General features: G+C 43.0%; 1 protein-coding gene across 3 annotated transcripts in view; it reads right to left on the bottom strand.

The window, feature by feature from the left end:
- Positions 1-553: 553 nt before the first annotated feature.
- The window catches only part of MND1 (meiotic nuclear divisions 1), a 45,516-nt gene continuing 27,850 nt past the window's right edge, over positions 554-18,219 (bottom strand). For 2 of the 3 annotated variants that reach the window (XM_005307391.4, XM_024103397.3), the window contains exons 6-8: positions 17,961-18,075; positions 2,687-2,731; positions 554-801 (exon numbers count right to left, since the gene is read on the bottom strand). In XM_005307391.4, coding sequence (XP_005307448.1) covers positions 695-801; positions 2,687-2,731; positions 17,961-18,075 — 267 coding nt within the window. In that variant the 3' untranslated portion in view covers positions 554-694. Of the gene's footprint in view, positions 802-2,686; positions 2,732-8,284; positions 8,475-17,960; positions 18,076-18,219 lie in introns of those variants that run through there. The other variant, XM_065597879.1, reaches the window with a different exon arrangement.

The raw sequence follows: 18,219 nt of genomic DNA, 5'->3' as shown, positions 1-18,219 counted from the left end.
CTTACCAGTTCCACCCTCCCTCCTACAATCAGCCCCCAAACGTTGTCCACCTTCTCTACCTCTGGGATGATTAGTAGTTTTGGTCATTATTTCTTATGATGGTGTCATTATCCAGATCAACCCATCTACTCTCTGCAACTTACTTATCCTGATTCAGACTTTGGGATGCTGGACTAAGTCTTCTACAGAGTATGTGACTGACGCGTCAACATGGATAGGTGGACATGTATTGGTTTACTAGGATGGTTTGTCCTCATCCAGATCAGTGGAAACTTCCTTCCTTCCAAGTCCTCCAATGTTATTCCCATTCCACAGACTCTTCAGCAGAGTCAAATTGCTGAACATGCCTAGATGGGAATTTCTTGGAGATTTTGTCTTCCTCTTGATTGGGCTCATCCTGGTTCTTATAACAAGCAAACAGAAGCATGAAGACCAGGACCTTATGACAACTACCCTGCACAGCCTTCCTTAATACTTGGGCTAAATCACTCAGTGCCAGAGTGAGAGAGTGTTCTGGAAGTAATGCGGGAGGGGGGAAACAAAACCGACAATGTATTGTTTATATTTTATTAACATTAATGAAAAGTGCAACTAATACAAGGGGGTGTTTGGTTTGGTTTTGAAAAGCAACACAGACAAATGTCAGCTGAGCAATATTAAATAAGATATGTACAGTGTGTGTGTCAGTATCACATTAATCAATATAGTCAAAGTCTTCTGGAATCCCAAAACTTTTGTCAATTCTGTTCTCTTCAAATCCAAATTTCCGTTTGGCCCAAGATTTTATTGCAAAGATATTATCTGTGAACAGAGTGAAGAAATGTTTCAGTTCACAAGCAGAATGGGGGCACTAGATTCCTCACTACTGTAAACTCTTCACTACCTCTGGAAACATCCGAAAAAGCACAGAGCTGCAAAGCTTCTGAATATAATTTACTAGGTAGGGCTAAGAGGGGAAAGAGGAATCAAATACTTGTTCTGTTTTTATGAATAACTGAGCACTGCTACAAATGCTAATGAGGCAAATAGGGTTGGTAAAAATGTGTGCATAAAAATAAAAATTATGCTCAAAATGAGTTTTTAGCCACTATTATGTCCTTAGCTATAAATTCTGTAGCTATTTTATTTTGTATAGTTAAAATATTACTTAAAAGATTAGAAAAAATTGGGCTTATACAGTTGTTATTTTGGGGGAGCTTCTTCACGGTTTATGTACAGAAACTTGAAAAGGTGTAGGGTTTTAAAAAATATTCCTATCTGATTATTTTCACCCAAGAAATATTAGCAATATCAAATCTGTTCTTCCCTGATTATGCTGAGGACCTGCTGAACAACCTAAAGAATGTGCATTTTCTGTGAACTCTCACAGCTTAATTTGTTAAAAAGTGTTAATAATTGAAGCCAAATAGATGTAACAAAACCAAACTGAAGTGTTTCAAACAGTCTGATAAAGAATCCTTTCTCCTCTCAATTATCCAAATGTCTCTTGCCTCTGATGAGGTCATAATTTTACTTGATCTCCACTCATTTTAGGGCTGGTGTAGTCTAGCTTGTAACTGAGCCAGCTGTCCTGCACTGGTGTAAAGGTAAAAGTTCAGTATATCCACACTGAATCATGTTAACAACCTTCGCAAGTTTTGCCATGCACCTGCAATGTGCGGTTCTAAAAAATTACAACTGCAATGTTGTGAGGGTAGCTACTTCACAGTTCCCAATACAGTCTCCAGAAGCAGTGTATTCTGGGTGACTTTTCAAAAGGCCACCAGTACACTGTGGAGCACTAGTCAGAGGACTAGTTTAATTAGTGGTCTTTTGAAGTCACTGAATACATTCTCCCACTACTATTGAATAAGGGTTAGTCTACAGTGGCAATGTTAAAGTGCTGCTGCGGCAGCACTTTAATGTGGCTTGTGTAGTCACAGCACAACGCTGGGAGAGAACTCTCCAAGTGCTGTAAAAACAAACAAAAAACACCTCCACGAGAGGCGCGGCTCCCAGCGCTGGTGCACTGTCTACACTGGCACTTTACAGCACTGAAACTTGCTGCGCCTACCACTTCTCTGTTTCTAGAAAAGATTGGGCTATTCACTTACTATACAGTGAACAGGGACAAATTCTGAAAAAATGTAATTTACAAACACAATATTTCCACCAATTAAAACCCAAATGAAAAATACACATTGTTTGCTCTGCAAAAGGGCAATATGTAACACAAATCACCTGCAGAGCAAAAGGGAGGGGAAATAATGGGTAAAATATTTCCATAAGAACATAATGCAGTAACCTTCTTCAAAACTGCAACAGCTTATAGATTTCATCTGTGACACTGAGCAAACTCTACATACTCTAAGCAAGAATAACTACTTTATCACGCCACATATATATTTACATCTGAATGCACACCAGCAACAACAAAACCTCGATATAGCATTGTAAATTTTAAACACATTAAAAAATGTAAATTAAGATTAAATTCATAAAATAATTCATGTAATTTGCTATGCCAGTGCCAACCACATCACTAACATTAAGGGACTTCTGCTATTGAAGTCTCCTGAAATCAACTGTAGAAATTAGCTCCAGACTGAAATCTGGCAAACCAAGTTTCTACTAGGAGAGGAAGTCTGCTGTCCATTTTAAAAAAAAATTAAACTGGTAGGTTGTGAATTATATACATGAAACACACCAGTCCATCTGTTGGCTGCTTCCTTGGCGACTTTGTTTGCTTGACCTGAAAGAGAGGAAAACCATGAGCAGCCACATAATTTAACAAGTGCAAAACAGTGAGATGATGTTTATATTGACACAGTTCCTATGAATCCACTGGCCATAATGAAGATATTCATCTGTGGCTTTCAAATATATCTTTTTTAAGATTCAACCATGGCCCAAACCTAGGTTCATGAAAAATCTTTAACAAAGGACCATAAAAGATAACATCTGAAGTGTCAAAAGTATTTTTAAGAATGTATTTTAAAAGAAAATAATTCTGGTTTAGCCTGCTTGGTGGCTCAGCAATAGTGCTCTGCACAGCTATGTGGGAGATCCGTGGGCTGGAAGTGCTGCAGGGACAGCTGCCTCCTCTCTGAGAGAGAATGCTTGGCATTACTCAGGAGCAATCTCTCTCACCTGTAAATATTCTTATTTTTGTAGCATCACAGGTGTTCACGACTCTTTAGAGAAAAAGCACATAGCAATGGTAGTGGCCTGTGAGGGAAATCCAGTTGTGTATCATGTGCCTTAGAAGAGGGAACCAGAAAGGTTCTCAGGACTTCAAAGATATTAAGGACCCCTTTGATGAGACAGACAGAATAACGTTTCTGGATAACAAATGCAAAAATAAAGTTTAAAACACTTTTTAAAAAACCCCATCTCCACTGCAAGTAGCTTTAAAAGAGTTTTTATGACACAAACCAGTTTCTAAGAAAGTTTGTTAAATCTTCTTGTCCCCATTGGTGTAAATGCTGTATCAGCCTGGGAACTTATCAGAATCATCATATTTCTCATGCTTACATACACCTTGACCATTTCCAGTCAGCCTTGCTAGTGCTTGCATGATAATATTCATTTACAATGGTCAGCATGAAATACAAAGTTTGTCTCTAGGGCTACTGAAAATGAATATGAGATAAAGTGTTCATCGCCATGGATTCCACTGTAGGCAAATTTTAATTATTTTGCAAAATAAACTTAGCACACGCTAAGGTTGGTGCTCATTATTTAACCTTACGTGCTGCAGTCAGTGATGCGAAGAATGATTAGATAATAGTAAAATGTAGTGGTGAAAGCTCTGAATTTTTTAAAGATGGCTTAAAAAGGGGGGAGGGGAGAATGGGACTTTGCCCTTTTGCTTCTTTATGATGTATGAAGGCAAAGAGAGAGTGTTAGTTTGTGTTTTATATTGGAAATTCAGGTCATGTCTGTCCTGAGAGACTCTATACTCTTCTCTGCACTGGCATTTGTTCCGAGAATTTTCCATTGTTGCTTCCACGGGTTCAGCAGCTCCATCGATGGGAATGCTAGCACTGACAATGTACTAGCAGCATCAGCATTTTAAGCACTGTATGGCCTAACCCTGCTCAGAGCAGGTCTACAAAATAAGGGCTTGTGTAGTCTAGGATAAAATGTGCATTTTTAAAATGTGTTAGCTAAACCATTTTAGCTAGCATGTTTTAAACCCTAGTATAGATAGGGAAAGTTGTATCGGAATCTAGGGCTTATCTATACTTGCTTGTGTGTGCTAAAATATATATACAACTTGCCTAGCCAACACTAGGGTTTTAAAACATGTTAGCTAAAATATTTTGAAAATGCACTTTTTCTCCAAGCCTAAACAAGAGCATATTGTATAGACCCACTGTGAGCAGGGTTAGGCAATGTAGTACATAAAATGATGGTAGCCATTCTCAGCAAATAGAGGATAAATAGGTACTTATGTATTTAATTACTATTTATTCAATATCAAGACAAAGTACATTCACCTGCAAAAATCACAACACACCTGTCCAATTTCTTTTAAATATTAACATTTGATAGACATGCTTGGTTTGTCAAATTTGTACAGAGATTTTACTTATTTTAATAACATCACCAGAAGCATATCATGGGTACTATAAAGATTCTCACTCTGTAATATGGTAACATCCTGTTAAATGGAGAGATCTGATGATTATATTGCTGTTTTACTATATTAACATTTCTCTAAACAAAATCTCACTCTGGTAACAATTATTGTTTTCTCTCTGATATTTACATAGCATGGATTTGTAAACCTGATAAAACTTCCTAAATAAATAGTTAAAAAAAAATAAAAAGCAAGCTGGTAGCTGCCTGGAGGCTTGCCTTTGCTAGCACTCCCACTGCTAGAGCTGAAACGTTGGTAGGCAGCGTCTTCTGATCAGTGCTTAATTTGTAATGAAAGAGGTGCTGGAGCTCAAGCAATTTTTTTACTTTCATAACTGATGTGGCAAGCCCAGAGGTGCCAGGGCTGTGACTGACAAGCCCAAAGGTGCCAGGGCTGTGACTGACAAGCCCAGAGGTGCCAGGGCTCAGCCCTGGCACAAATTAAGCACGGCTTCAGATTGTAGAAGTAGAGAAATGACATCACAAGAGCTGGAAAGTGAAGGTTTAACAATTAAGACAGGAAAGGGTTTTTAGCCACACTTTCTAACTTTGTTTGTTTGTTTTGCTAAAGTCTATTCAACTTCAATGAATGGTAACACTGTATAGAAAACTTATCTTTGTCAAAGATTAAACAGTTAAGGTGTGTGAAATCACAATGCACATGCTCCAAGACATCCATTAGGTCCCTCCAGCAGAAGTAGAGTGGACAATGACATTCTTGATATTTTTATGGTTAAAAAACAACACCACACAAATCTTTTAAAAAGCCACTTTCAGGCTCTTTTTAGACATAAAGCAGGAAAAAGGGACAAGTCAATTTTTTGTTTAAAATCAGTCATTGTTCATTTCTAAAGGGTTACTGTAGAAACAATGACCCATCAATGTTACTAATAAATGCTGAAAACTCTCAGCATCCAGAACCTGCATATTGATTTTCTTCCTTCAAGTTTTTAGGTGGTAACGAAAGAATTGTACTGAATTCCCTTTCTTACCCTGACTACTTTATCTTTCCAGGCCACCCTTAAGGCTTATCTTTTTATGTACCAAATAAGATCTCCAAAAACAGGAACCTCAAGATCTTGCCCATAAGAATAATGAAATGCCAAGTCTCCCAAGACAAAGTAGCTAAATTTACAAAACAAGTAGCAGCTGGTGACAGTGTGAGGTACCATACTAACTCAGCAGGCAGGTTTTATGGATTTCTTCACTGAAAGGATCAGAGATTGCAGAGAAAACTGACAACTTTTCAAGGATATAATTAACAATCAGCCTGCAGAACTGTTATCAGGTAATGCAAAATATAACTAACATCTTAAATATTTTTGGGGTAAAGTAACTTTTACATCATGAAGTGTAATTCTGTTGTATGGATCAACAGCAGGTGCAATTATTCTCACAGGCTAACAAGCACTGTTAGTTGTGGGCTTCCTAGTACTGCTCATGCAGGGAGGTCTCAGTAAATAATAACCCTATAGTTACAGAAATGGAATTCACTCTGATGAGTCTCCCTTTGTATTTAAATATCAAAATGGTAGCTATAGTAAGAATTGTCTATCAACCTTAATCTTCTATACTTCTTCCTACTGACAGAAACAATTTTGTATAGAAAATTTTCTACTCCCCTGGGTCTAAGGCCTCTGCTGTTGAGAAATTCATTAAACATTTCCCTTACCCCTCCAAGCACAATAGGCCAGATTTTCCTCTCACACTAATTCTTGACCTCTCTTGGAGAAGCCTCTTTAAGCTATTTCTGGGAGCTGTATGACATAAGAAGATGCCTACTAATGAAAGTGTGCTCATGCAATCAAATTCTGAGTTCACGTTTATTAGGAATGCCACTTCCAAGACCACTGGTCATAGGTGCATTGCAGAACTTACACACTTGGCATACAGGAGAGCATACTGCTAACTTGATTGCCTAGCAATTCCTGCTGACTCATCCATAGATCAATACTGACAGTGGCCTTGGACAAGGTTCTGCATTTTGCCATCAGAGACTATTTGTAGCAATGAGAGGGAAATCAAAAAAGTTAATGGAAGAGGCAGCGCTCACGAGACAGAAAGCAGGGCAACAGCTCATATGTGAATGCCTATGCAAGTCAGGGTCCAAAAAACTCTACCAGCAGACTCTATCAAACACTGAAGGAAGAAAAATCTAATTGTCTGGTAGCATTGGGGAAGAAATGGATGCTCATGAGATGTTTCCATCATAATCAGAGTGAAGAACATGACCCATGACCCCAATGCTCTGCTTTACCAGAATTCTTTGCACTGTTTCAGCCAAAATATCAAATATGCTGTAATACTTTTAAAGTTCACTACATCATAAACTGGATTCAATGTATGCATTTGATTTGTCATTTAAATTATGCATTAAATATCTTATTTACTGTAGCTATTTACATTGAGAATGTTATCTTCACAACAAGGGCTAAAAATGTTTAAGTGAGTCTAGATCCTGTAGAAAATTTTGCAATTACTAGGAAATTCACCTGGGAGTCACAACTCTTAGCTTAAGATCCACTGTGTGTTAGAATGGTTTTGAAAGACATGGAGCATTACATAGTGCAAGCCATCTGCGATTGAAACCACTATGTGTATAACTTATATTAGCATTGCTTTCTCAAAAAATGAAGAACTTATGCCTGACAATAACCCCTGTGCAAATGCATATAATAGTTCCACCTCTGACTCTACAGTGAGACACAGTAGCACATACTAAATTATTGGGAAGCTAATCCCCTATTCTGGGAGTGTGTTATTAAAGTGTCTAAGATCTTTGTCAGCCTATTTAAAAAAAAAAAAAAAAGAGAACTCAAGTTCCATCAGTACAGGCTCTCTATGTCCTTTATGACAAGGTTAGACTGTCAAGTCTCATCAATACATATGGAATGTGTCTTTGAAAAATGTCTCATATGTTTTGTCAGGACTGGTAACAAAAAATTTCTGCAACCCACACATATACACAATGTACAGTGTCATGTACTCACACATACCACATTGTGCATGCACACTCATGCATGCGCACGTACACACTATTCGCTTTAAAGATTTTTTTTCTTAAAATCCCACTCCTTAATTCTTGGTCTCATAACTCTTATAACCAAAACTACACCTCTTCTGTTGCCCAAGCAGACAAGAGCTAATGCAAGCAGGAAATAGTGCACCTAACAAAGAGAAAGTGACCACACTGGCCTAGGGTCTGATCCAGTGTTCACTAAAGTCAGTGGGAGTATTTCCCTTGAGTTCAGTGGACTCCAAAAACAAAAAAAATTCACTCATGATATGTCTACACTGCAATTAAAAACCCATGGCTGGCCTGCGCCAACTGACTCAGGCTAACGGGCTGTAGATGTTCGGGCTCAAACTGCAGCTCAAGCTCTGAGACCATCTCACCTCGCAGGACCCTAGAGCCCAGGCTCCAGTCCGAACTTCTACACCACAATTAAATAGCCCCTTAGCCTGAGCCCCACAAGGCAGAGTCAGCTGGCACAGGCCAGTCACGGGTGTCTATTTGCAGTGCAGACATACCCACAGTTGTGAAGTCTAATGAACTACATCTCCCCACATAGGCAATTCCTTACTGCCCTCAGAGACCGTCAGTATTTGTATTAAATTATTGCATCTAGTATGTATTTGTCCCCCAATATTTTTATTAGTTACCTGCATTTGATGTTACCTGCTCCCTCCCTCATGTACTTTGCAGCCATGACACTAGTCAAGAGGAACATCAAGACTTTCGTTCTGTTATACTGTATTTAGAAAGATCCATAGAGCCTCAAAGTTCTTCCATATCCCTACATTTTGGGGTGTCACAAATCTAATATCCTGATCATTCCAGTAAAGTTGACCTACAAAGGAGGGAGGGAGAAATTACATCAATCCTCCCGTGTACACATGCACCACATGTAAGACAGGACTTGCATCAATACAATCTGCCCCGGTACATTACTGGTGTAAGCTGCACAGCACAGTGTGTGTGTCCACATTATGAGTTTGCCCTGGTGTGTAACAATAAATTTCCCTAGTCTAGACAAGCCCACAGTTATAGCACATCTAGCTCTAGTGAAGACATGACAAAGCTCTTAATATACATGAGACTGTTGACACATTTTCTCAGGAAAGAGGAGACTTGAAAAATCCTGATATTTTAATGTAAAAGCAGAAAGAATAATTAAAAAATCCAAAATATATTTCCAGGTCTACTTTATACAACATGAAACAGCAAAAAGGGCACTGTAGCAGGGTAGTCACCTCGTTCCAGCCTTGAAGGGGTTAAACCAGCCCAGGGAAGGGGCTGAGGCTGCCAGAGGGCTGCTGCTGGGATAAGCGCGGCAAGCCTGGGCTGGAAGGGGAAACACTCACTGCTGGGGCCACGCCCCAATCAGGGCTCAGCTGGCCCTTATAAGAGGGCATTGGGACAGGAACTCCGACAGAGTCTCTCTCTAGCTTGCTGAGAGAGGAGGGACTGGCTGTTGGGGAGCTGAACAGGGTACCTGAGTGGAGCAGGGCTGGGGAAAGACTAGAGAAGCTGGGAAGCTCCAGCCTGGAAACTCCCCAGGCTGGAGGCTTGATAAAAGCCAGAAAGGTACTGGGGCTGCAGAGAGGCAGCCCAGGGTAGGCAAAGGCAGGAGGTCCAAACCCCCCTTGCCTATGATGAGTGGCTTTTACACTGCAGTCCGCCCCACTGAGCAGGGGCTAGATGGTGATTGGCAGTAGCCCAAGACTGAGGCGAGGTGGGGATAGGGGGTTGAGGGTTCCCCTGGGAGGGGAGACCCAGAGAGCTGAAGGGGTACTGCCAGGAGGCAGCACCCAAGGAAAAGGGGCACTGGGGTCCAGGAGGGACACGGAGCCAGCGACAGGTGAGGCTTGGGCCTGCAGAGGACGCTCCAAAGGCTGGAGAGCTAATTCCCTAGACAACCAACAGGAGGCACCACAGGGTGAGTCGTCGCCCCATTACAAGAACAAAACCAATATTTTAAATTTTCCTTTGCAGATCACCTTTAAACAACAGTCAACAATATCTGCATCAAAGAGCTCAGTGAGCTGTTTTAGTGGAAAGCCAAGTAAGCAAGGTTGTTCTAGTCCTTTGTTTAACAGTGGGACAGTACAAGTGATGCAACCAGTCTCTTTCTCTCTCTCTCAAAGTAGTCTCAAACATCTTCTCTCATTTCTTTAGTTTTTTTCTGGTAAATGCAGTTTCCATGTAATCTTTTTAAGACACCACCAAGTGAACTGCTGCTTATTCCGTCACTGAGAACTGATTGCAAATTGTGATGCTCCCCATTTAGTCACCTGTAGCCATTTGCCCACATCACAAAACCGATCACGTGTTCACCTACCCATTATATCAGCTCCACAAGATGGTTATGAAGATTTACCAGCTTAGGCACTAACCTACTTACACTAATTTCACTCCCCATCTTCCTTTTCAACATTTTTTTTCTCTTAAAACAGAACAGTAATTTAAAACAAAACTAATGATCCTTCCCCTTCCTCTCCAAAAACAGTTAAATACCAGGGCAAGTACAATTATTCAGGGTTGAAGCAGAGCGTGTTGCAGGTGCTAGTTAAAGGCCTGATCCTGCAACTGGACTCATGAAGGCGAACCCCTATCCTGTGTTGAATCTTTGGAAGTGCCTGCGTTGAACCCCGTGGACAAGATGATTGCAAGATCTGTACCTAAAAGTTTGAATGAGCCACTTCATTATAAACCCTTGTTTTCACTTGCTCTTACAGCTTTTGAAAAGATATTCCTTACAGGATTAAATGTCTCCTTTCTTCTCTCAGAACAAAGAGAAAAAGGTTTTTTGGGGTTTTTTTCCCCTGCTCTAAAGCTGGAACAAAATATATTGAGCCAGTCATTCGATATATCAGTGTGGAAGAAAACATGCGTTCCAGCTTTTAAAACTGTGGGGTTTTTTTTGCTTAGCTAACTAAAACAGCTTCATTTTAAAATAAACTTGGCAGAGATACAAGTTCTCAGAGAGGACTCATCACTTTGACTTGTTTGAATTTGTCTGAAGTGTAAATACCAGGTATGCATCTATAATCTCAGATTCACAGTATTTGTCACATTAGTTTCTACTCCAGGCTGACTGTGAAACGTGTTCTCTAGCTACTGAATGTGTACAAAAATCAGACAGCAGTAGTTTAGAGAAATTCTCCACAGAAGTGGAGAACCTTATTTATTCAAACTTGATTTCTCTACAGAGTGTGCCAACAAAAACTGCAATTACTTGTGATCTATAATCTTCACCCAGGTTTTCAAATATTAAAAACTAGTGCATTCATGTGCAATTATACTCAGAAATGAGATTACTTAAAAATGACACCTGCTTACCAAATTGGTCTGTTCCCTATGTATGTTCAGTGACATCTGCTTATTTCACTCACGAAACAAGACTTCAGTTAACCAGTAAAGCCAGTACCAATGTGGATGGATTCTACTATGGCTCACGTTTCTTCAACAGAATTGTTAACTACAGTCAAGCTGCAGAAGCTTTACTACTGGTGTCGATGCACAAGGCACAAAGAACACAACTGAACTATTGGATATCAGGTGCATATTGCATGGCTGGTAACTACAAAACATCTTTTTATTAGCAAAATGAGCACATTTGATCTGGAAGCTGTTGGAAAATAATCTCTCACTACAGGCCTGGTTCAACTCCCATTGACTTCAGTGGGCTTTGGACTGAGCTTAGTCATTTTTCACTTTTCTAAGTATAACTGCATTTTAAATAAGAGTGCCATGTAGCTCCTCACTCCAAAACATACCATATCCACAAATTATACATTAAAGGTATTTTAAAACAAAAAACCCTCATACAATATACTTTCCAATTTAAAAAAAAAATGAAAACCTTAATAGTTATGTACATCATTTGTATTTTGGAGAATTTTACATACAATTTACCTACTTCACTCATTTTTTGAGCCTCTCCAATTCCCTAAATTAATTCATTCCCCTTTGAGATTCCCCACTACCTTCGTTCCTCCGGAAATAGTAATTTTGTGTTAAGGAACAAACACAAATCCAATACTCGTGGAATAATAAAGTTTTTCTATCTTTAAATCTTGTAATACTTTTCTACATGGAATGACTTTTCAAATTAATCCAAAAGCAATGGCTTGCATAAAGCACAACAACTAGATTCTTCTACTCAAAGGATCAGTAGTGAAATAATTAAATCATCAGCAGCTTTCAGAGTTAGTTCTCAAAATAATAATGTGGAGTTCACACCGTTCACAATTATTGTTTCATTCTGTTAGTAGACTCAGCAAGATAGTACTGCTTCCGTTCACAAGTGGAAAGTTGTCTTCAGCACCAGAAGAGTTAGAACTACAATTTGGTTTTAAAATGAAAAAAGATGGTTACTCACCTTTCTGTAACTGTTGTTCTTCCAGAGGTATTGTTCATGTCCATTCCAATCAGGTGCACGCATGCTGCGTGCATGGCTGTCGGAAACTTTTTCCCTCAGCAGCTCCCATCAGGTCAGCTAGGAAGCCCCCTGGAGTCGCGTCCTCATGGCACTCAATATATGACACTGCCGACCTGACCCCCCTTCAGTTCCTTCTTGCCAGCTAATTCGACAGAGAGGGAAGAGGGTGGGTATTGGAATGGACGTGAACAATACATCTCGAAGAACAAGTTACAAGAAGGTGAGGAACTGTCTTTTCTTCTTCGAGTGCTTGTTCATGTCGATTCCAATCAGGTGACTCCCAAGCTCTCCCACGGGGGTGGGGTCAGAGTTAAGAAATCACTGATTGGTGAACTGCCCTGCTGAAAGCTGCGTCCTCTCTAGCATGCTGGGTGATGGCATAGTTGGTGGTAAACGTGTGCACCGAGGACTAGGTTGCCACTCTGCGAATCTCCTGAATGGGCACCTGGGCCAGGAAAGCGGTGGACGAGGCTTGAGCTCGTGTCGAGTGGGCTGTAATAGCTGGGGCTGGGTCCTCAGTGAGGTCATAACAGGTACGGATACAGTCCGTGATCCAGGAAGAAATGAGTTGTCAGGAGACTGGAAGCCCCTTCATCCAGTCTGTCACTAGTACAAACAGTTCGACTTCCTGAAAGGGTTTGTGTGCTCAATGTAGAATGCTAACGCTCTCCGCACATCTAGTGAGTGAAGCCTCTGCTCCTGTGCATTAGCATATGGCTTGGGATAGAAGACTGGTAGAAAAATGTCCTGGCCAATGTGGAATTGGGAATACCACCTTTGGCAGGAAGGCCGGGTACAGCCTGAGCTGTACTTTGTCCTTATGAAAGACTGTGTGGGGGGAGTCGGAGGTTAACGCTTTTAACTCTGACACCTTCCTGGCTGATGTGATGGCAACTAGGAATGCCACCTTCCACGAGAGATACAGAAGGGAGCACGTAGCCCATGGTTCGAATGGGGCCCCCATTAGCCTAGCAAGGACCAGATTGAGCTCTCAAGCAGGTACCGGCAGTTGGGACTGTGGATATAGCCTTTCCATGCCTTTCAGGAAATGGCCCACCAGAGGGTTGGTGAATACCGAGAGCCCCAACTCTCCTGGGTAGAATGCCAAGATGGCTGCGAGGTGTACTCTGATGGATGATCCGGTCAAACCTTGCTGCTTCAGATGCAGTAGATACTCCAGGATGAACGGTATATGTTCTTATGTATAGATGCCTGAAGTAGAGGTATGAGACTCTGCTCACACCAGCATGAGAACCTTTTCTACTTAGCTAGGTAAATGGCCCTGGTGGAAGGTTTCCTGCTACCAAGCAGCACCTCCCCCACAGATTCCGTGCCTTGGAGCTCCATTGGGTTTAACCATGAAGCTTCCAAGCCATGAGATGGAGGGATTGGAGGTCCGGGTGAAGGAGCCGACCGTGGTTCTGTGTGATCAGAGCGGAGTGGAGCGGCAGTGCAATCGGGGTGTCCACTGACAGCTCCAGAAGAGTGGTGTACCAATGTTGGCGTGGCCACGCAGGAGCCAGCAAAATTACCTCCACCTGGTCTCTGAGGATCTTGAGCAGTACCTTGTGGACGAGTGGTATCGGCGGGAAGGCATACATTAGATGGTCCCCCCAGGGGAGCAAGAACACGTCCGAGATAGAGCCAGGACTGTGTGTTTGGAAGGAGCAAAATGGACACTTCCTGTTGCTCCTGGTGGTGAATAGGTCTACCCAGGGAAACCCCCACCTTTGGAAAATGGAATGTATGACGTCCAGACGGATGGACCACTCGTGACTGCGGAACGACTTGCTGAGGTGATCCGCAAGCTCGTTACATATTCCAGGGAGATCATTCACCTGGAGGCATCATGAGTGGGCTATACAAAAATCCCACAGCTGGAGAGCCTCCCAACAGAGAGGGGAAGAGTGGGCTCCCCCGTGCTTGTTTATGTAAAACATGGCGATGGTGTTGTCAGTCAGCACTGCCACACACTGAACCTGTATTCTGGTCTGGAAGGTCTGGCAGGCTAGTTTCACCGCTCTGAGCTCCTTTATATTGATGTGGAGCGGGATCTCGGACTGCGACCACCTACCCCGAATCTGTAGGTCTCCTCGGTGGGCCACCCAACCCAGGTCTGACGTGTCCGTTACAAAGGTCATGGATGGTTGAGGGGTGCTGAATGGGACTCCTTCGCGGACCATGCGAGGGTCCAGCCACCAGAATAGAGTATCTAAGACTCGCTCCGGCACTGTTACTACCAAGTCCAAAGGGCATCCCTTCAAAACCCGAGTGATAAGCTGAGGCGAGCCACGCCTGGAGAGGTCTGAACCTCAGCCTGGCATGCCTGACCACATAGGTGCATGCCACCATGTGTCCAAGGAGACAGAGGCATGTCCCTGTGGTTGCGGTGGGGTATTGTCTGAGAGTCTAAATGATGCCGGTCAGTGTTTGAAATCTGGACTCTGATAGTATCGCTCTTGCCTGAACCGAGTCCAGCACCGCCCCCAATGAATGAATGAATGATCGATCCCACTCAACAATTTCTATAGTAACTACAAACAACAATACACTAACTACTAAAACAAGAAACCAGGTAGGACTAGGTAATAGGCTAAGGGAACACTTGCAAGCAAGTGAAATGCAGTTCCAACGCCAGCACGGATGGTAAGAGGGAACTGAAGGGGGGGTCAGGTCGGCAGGGTCCTATATTGAGCACGCCACTTCAAGGGGCTCCTTAGCCGACCCGACGGGAACTGCTGAGGGAAAAAGTTTCCGACAACCATGCATGTGGCATGCGCACACCTGATTGGAATCAATGTGAACAAGCACTCAAAGAAGAACTTAAAATATTGAAAACACCACTAGAAAAAACAAAGCCGGAGATACTTTGAAGTCCACGCTATAGCTTGGACTTTCCATGGTGCCTATTTCCAGTGGTCTGACTCATGAACCAGTAGCTTAAAAGAGGAAATTTATTATCTGCTAACAAAACTCATTCTGCCTCCTATTACAAACCCTGGTTTAGATCAGGATGTGGCCAGATTTCATTATAAAGGCCTGGTCCCCACTAAGCCCCCACTTCGGACTAAGGTACGCAAATTCAGCTACGTTAATAACGTAGCTGAATTCGAAGTACCTTAGTCCGAACTTACCGCGGGTCCAGACGCGGCAGGGAGGCTCCCCCGTCGATGCCGCGTACTCCTCTCGCCGAGCTGGAGTACTGGCGTCGACGGCGAGCACTTCCGGGATCGATCCCGGATCGATTTATCCCCTCTAAACCAGACGCGATTAATCGATCCCAGAACATCGATTGCCTGCCGCTGGACCCTCCGGTAAGTGTAGATGTACCCAAAGTGTCCATTGCCCCACTATGTTCAAAATAGTTTTTGGCTATCCTTACACAGCTGCAGAAGCAATTAATTATTTTGGAGAGGTAACCTAGCTCCAACCTAGCATTGGTAGTGACACATGCCCTTAACTAGAGCCCTGCACAGATACAAAATTTGTATCCGCGTCAGATCTGCAAACATGATCAGGGGATATCTGCATCTGCGGACATACAGCGGATATCTGCAGATTTGCAGGGCTTTACGCTTAACCACAGGCATGCAGACTCAGAATGACAACTATCTGGACAGTCCCAGCTAGAAATCCAGCCCATCAGCAACATAACTGATGAACAAACCTAATTTCTTGACTACTTATACTCTTACCTATCATTTACGATAATATTGGAGGAGAGGGAAGGAGGGAAAAGTTTGACTCCTACTACTTATGCTAAAATATTCACAAGATTATATAAACAGTTTGCAAACTGCTTCTTCAGAGTAAAATGCCTCCAAATATTTTCAGCTCACCATTCCAAAGCTAAAACTATAAAAACGCAGGCATACTAGAAAACACTGATTAAACAGGAATGTTGATGGTCTTCCTCTAAAAGCCTGCCCTCAAATGTGAACATTTGTGTTCAGCCTGTACATAATTATTGTTGAGATTAACTATACTATGCACACACACACAGTAACCAAGATACAGATGCTGTGAGAACCATAACTACATATCCTCAATTTTGTTTCAATTATCAACTATAAATGTTGAATTAATATAGTCTGACATTAAATTTTCCTTTAATCAAAAGGTTTAAGAATAAAAAATCTTGATGGACAGAAAATGGCTGCAGTTGCTTTAGTGTGTGCATATCTAGTGCTTCACGCCGTAAATAATTCCCTCCAACCCCATTTATAGACTTTATTGTCTTCACAGTAAATAGTAGGAGCAAAGAGATTAGATTTGATGCACACACTTATTTGGGGCCACTATTTCAAGGAGCTGAGCGGTTCTTGAGGTGCCCCGAACACCCTCAGCTCTCTTTGATTTCAAGCGTGTGTCAGGAGTAAACGACAATTGCTAGCCTGCTTCCCTTCTAGCATAACCCCCAGACAGTCTAAAGAGTAGAGTTAGGCCGCAATTGAGCCTCCTCATAGTCCAGGGGTGGGCAAACTTTTTGGCCCGAGGGCCACATCTGGGTATGAAAATTGTATGGCAGGCCATGAATGCTCATGAAATTGGAGGTTGGGGCATAGGAGGGGGTGAGGCTCCAGCTGGGGGTGCAGGCCCTGGGGTGGGGCCAGAAATGAGGAGTTCAGGATGCAGGAGGGGGCTCCGGGTTGGGGGGGGGGGTGAGGGCTCCGGCTGGGGGTGAAGGGTTGGGGGTGCAGGAGGTGCTCTGGGCTGGGACTGAGAGGGGTTTGGAGGGCAGGAGAGAGATCGGGGCTGGGGCAGCCCGGGAGAGGACAGGGGTGCAGGCTCCGGGCAACGCTTACCTCAAGCAGCTCCTGAAAGCAGCGGCATTTCCCCCTTCTGCCTCCTACACAAAGGCACGGCCAGGCGGCTCTGCGAATTGCCCCATCCGCAGGCGCCACCCCTGCAGCTCCCATTGGCCGGGGTTCCCGGCCAACGGGAACTGCGGGGGCTGCATTTGGGACGGGGGCAGCATGCAGAGCTCCCTGGCTGCCCCTATGCGTAGGAGCCGGAGTGGGGAAATGCCGCTGCTTCCAGGAGTTGCGCGGAGCGAGGCCAACCCCTGACCCCGTTCCCCAGCTGGAGTGCCAGAGCGGGGCAAGCCCCGGACCCTGCTCCCCGGCGGGAGCTCGAGGGACAGATTAGAACATCTGAAGGGCCAGATGCAGCCCCCGGACCGTAGTTTGCCCACCTGTCATAGTCCAACCACCCAGATGGCTGAGGGAATTGACAGACCTGCTCTTAAGCCCAGCAGCAGGGCCCTGGCTACTCAAAGCATTTGCCCACAGCTGCACTAGCTCCTTTTCCTGCCTTGTTCCTGCCCTGCCCCAGCCTTGGACCCAGCCCTTCTGCCTTCTCTGACTCCTGGTGGCTCAGTTCTGAACTTTGGCTCCAATTCCTGACTCTGACTTGACTTTTGGCTCTGGTATCTGGCCTCCGGCTCTGGTTCTCTCTCTCTCTCTCTCTCTCTCTCTCTCTCTCTCTCTCTCTCTCTCTCTCTCTCTCTCTCTCTCTCACACACACATTCTCTTTCCTTGCTCCCAACTCGTGCTCCGACTACTAGGCCTGACTGCCCATGTCCCAGTCTGTAACAGTTTATCAGTAATGAGTTATAAATTATAGAATAGAAGCAGTAGCAACCTCTATTTAGGTTACTTAACACTCTTGATTATAAAATAAAATGTCAGAAGAATTTTTAGAGCTTTTACAACTCTTTGGTTTGCAGCAGCAACTTGAAATTTGGCAGAGGAAGTTTGCCTTTTGTGCCCACATGAAAATCCATTCAGCTGTGCGCGAGTTATGAGCTGTTGAAAAGCACCATTTTTCCTTCAGTGTTTGGTTCTTTTTGTGAAATTTTAATACATTAAAGCTACACAATGTACAACTTACGGATTTCTTCAACAACATCTGGATCACATTCTTTGTATTGGTCTATTTCTGCCTTTAGGTGCTCTTTTTTCTGCCGGAGAGCAGCAAGTTCCTTTGTTAGGGCAACACGTTCTGCCTGGGTTCAGAGCATTTTGGGAGAAACCAACAGTAAAGAAAATTAAATAGGCAATGATTATACTACTACTACTACTACTACTACTACACATTTATGCAAAATGTAAATATCATTTTACTCTCCAAAACTATCAGATGCTCCATT

This window comes from Chrysemys picta, chromosome 5 (genome assembly GCF_011386835.1).
Source record: "Chrysemys picta bellii isolate R12L10 chromosome 5, ASM1138683v2, whole genome shotgun sequence".
Classification (NCBI taxonomy): domain Eukaryota; kingdom Metazoa; phylum Chordata; order Testudines; family Emydidae; genus Chrysemys; species Chrysemys picta.
This window is presented reverse-complemented; position numbering and strand designations above follow the sequence as displayed.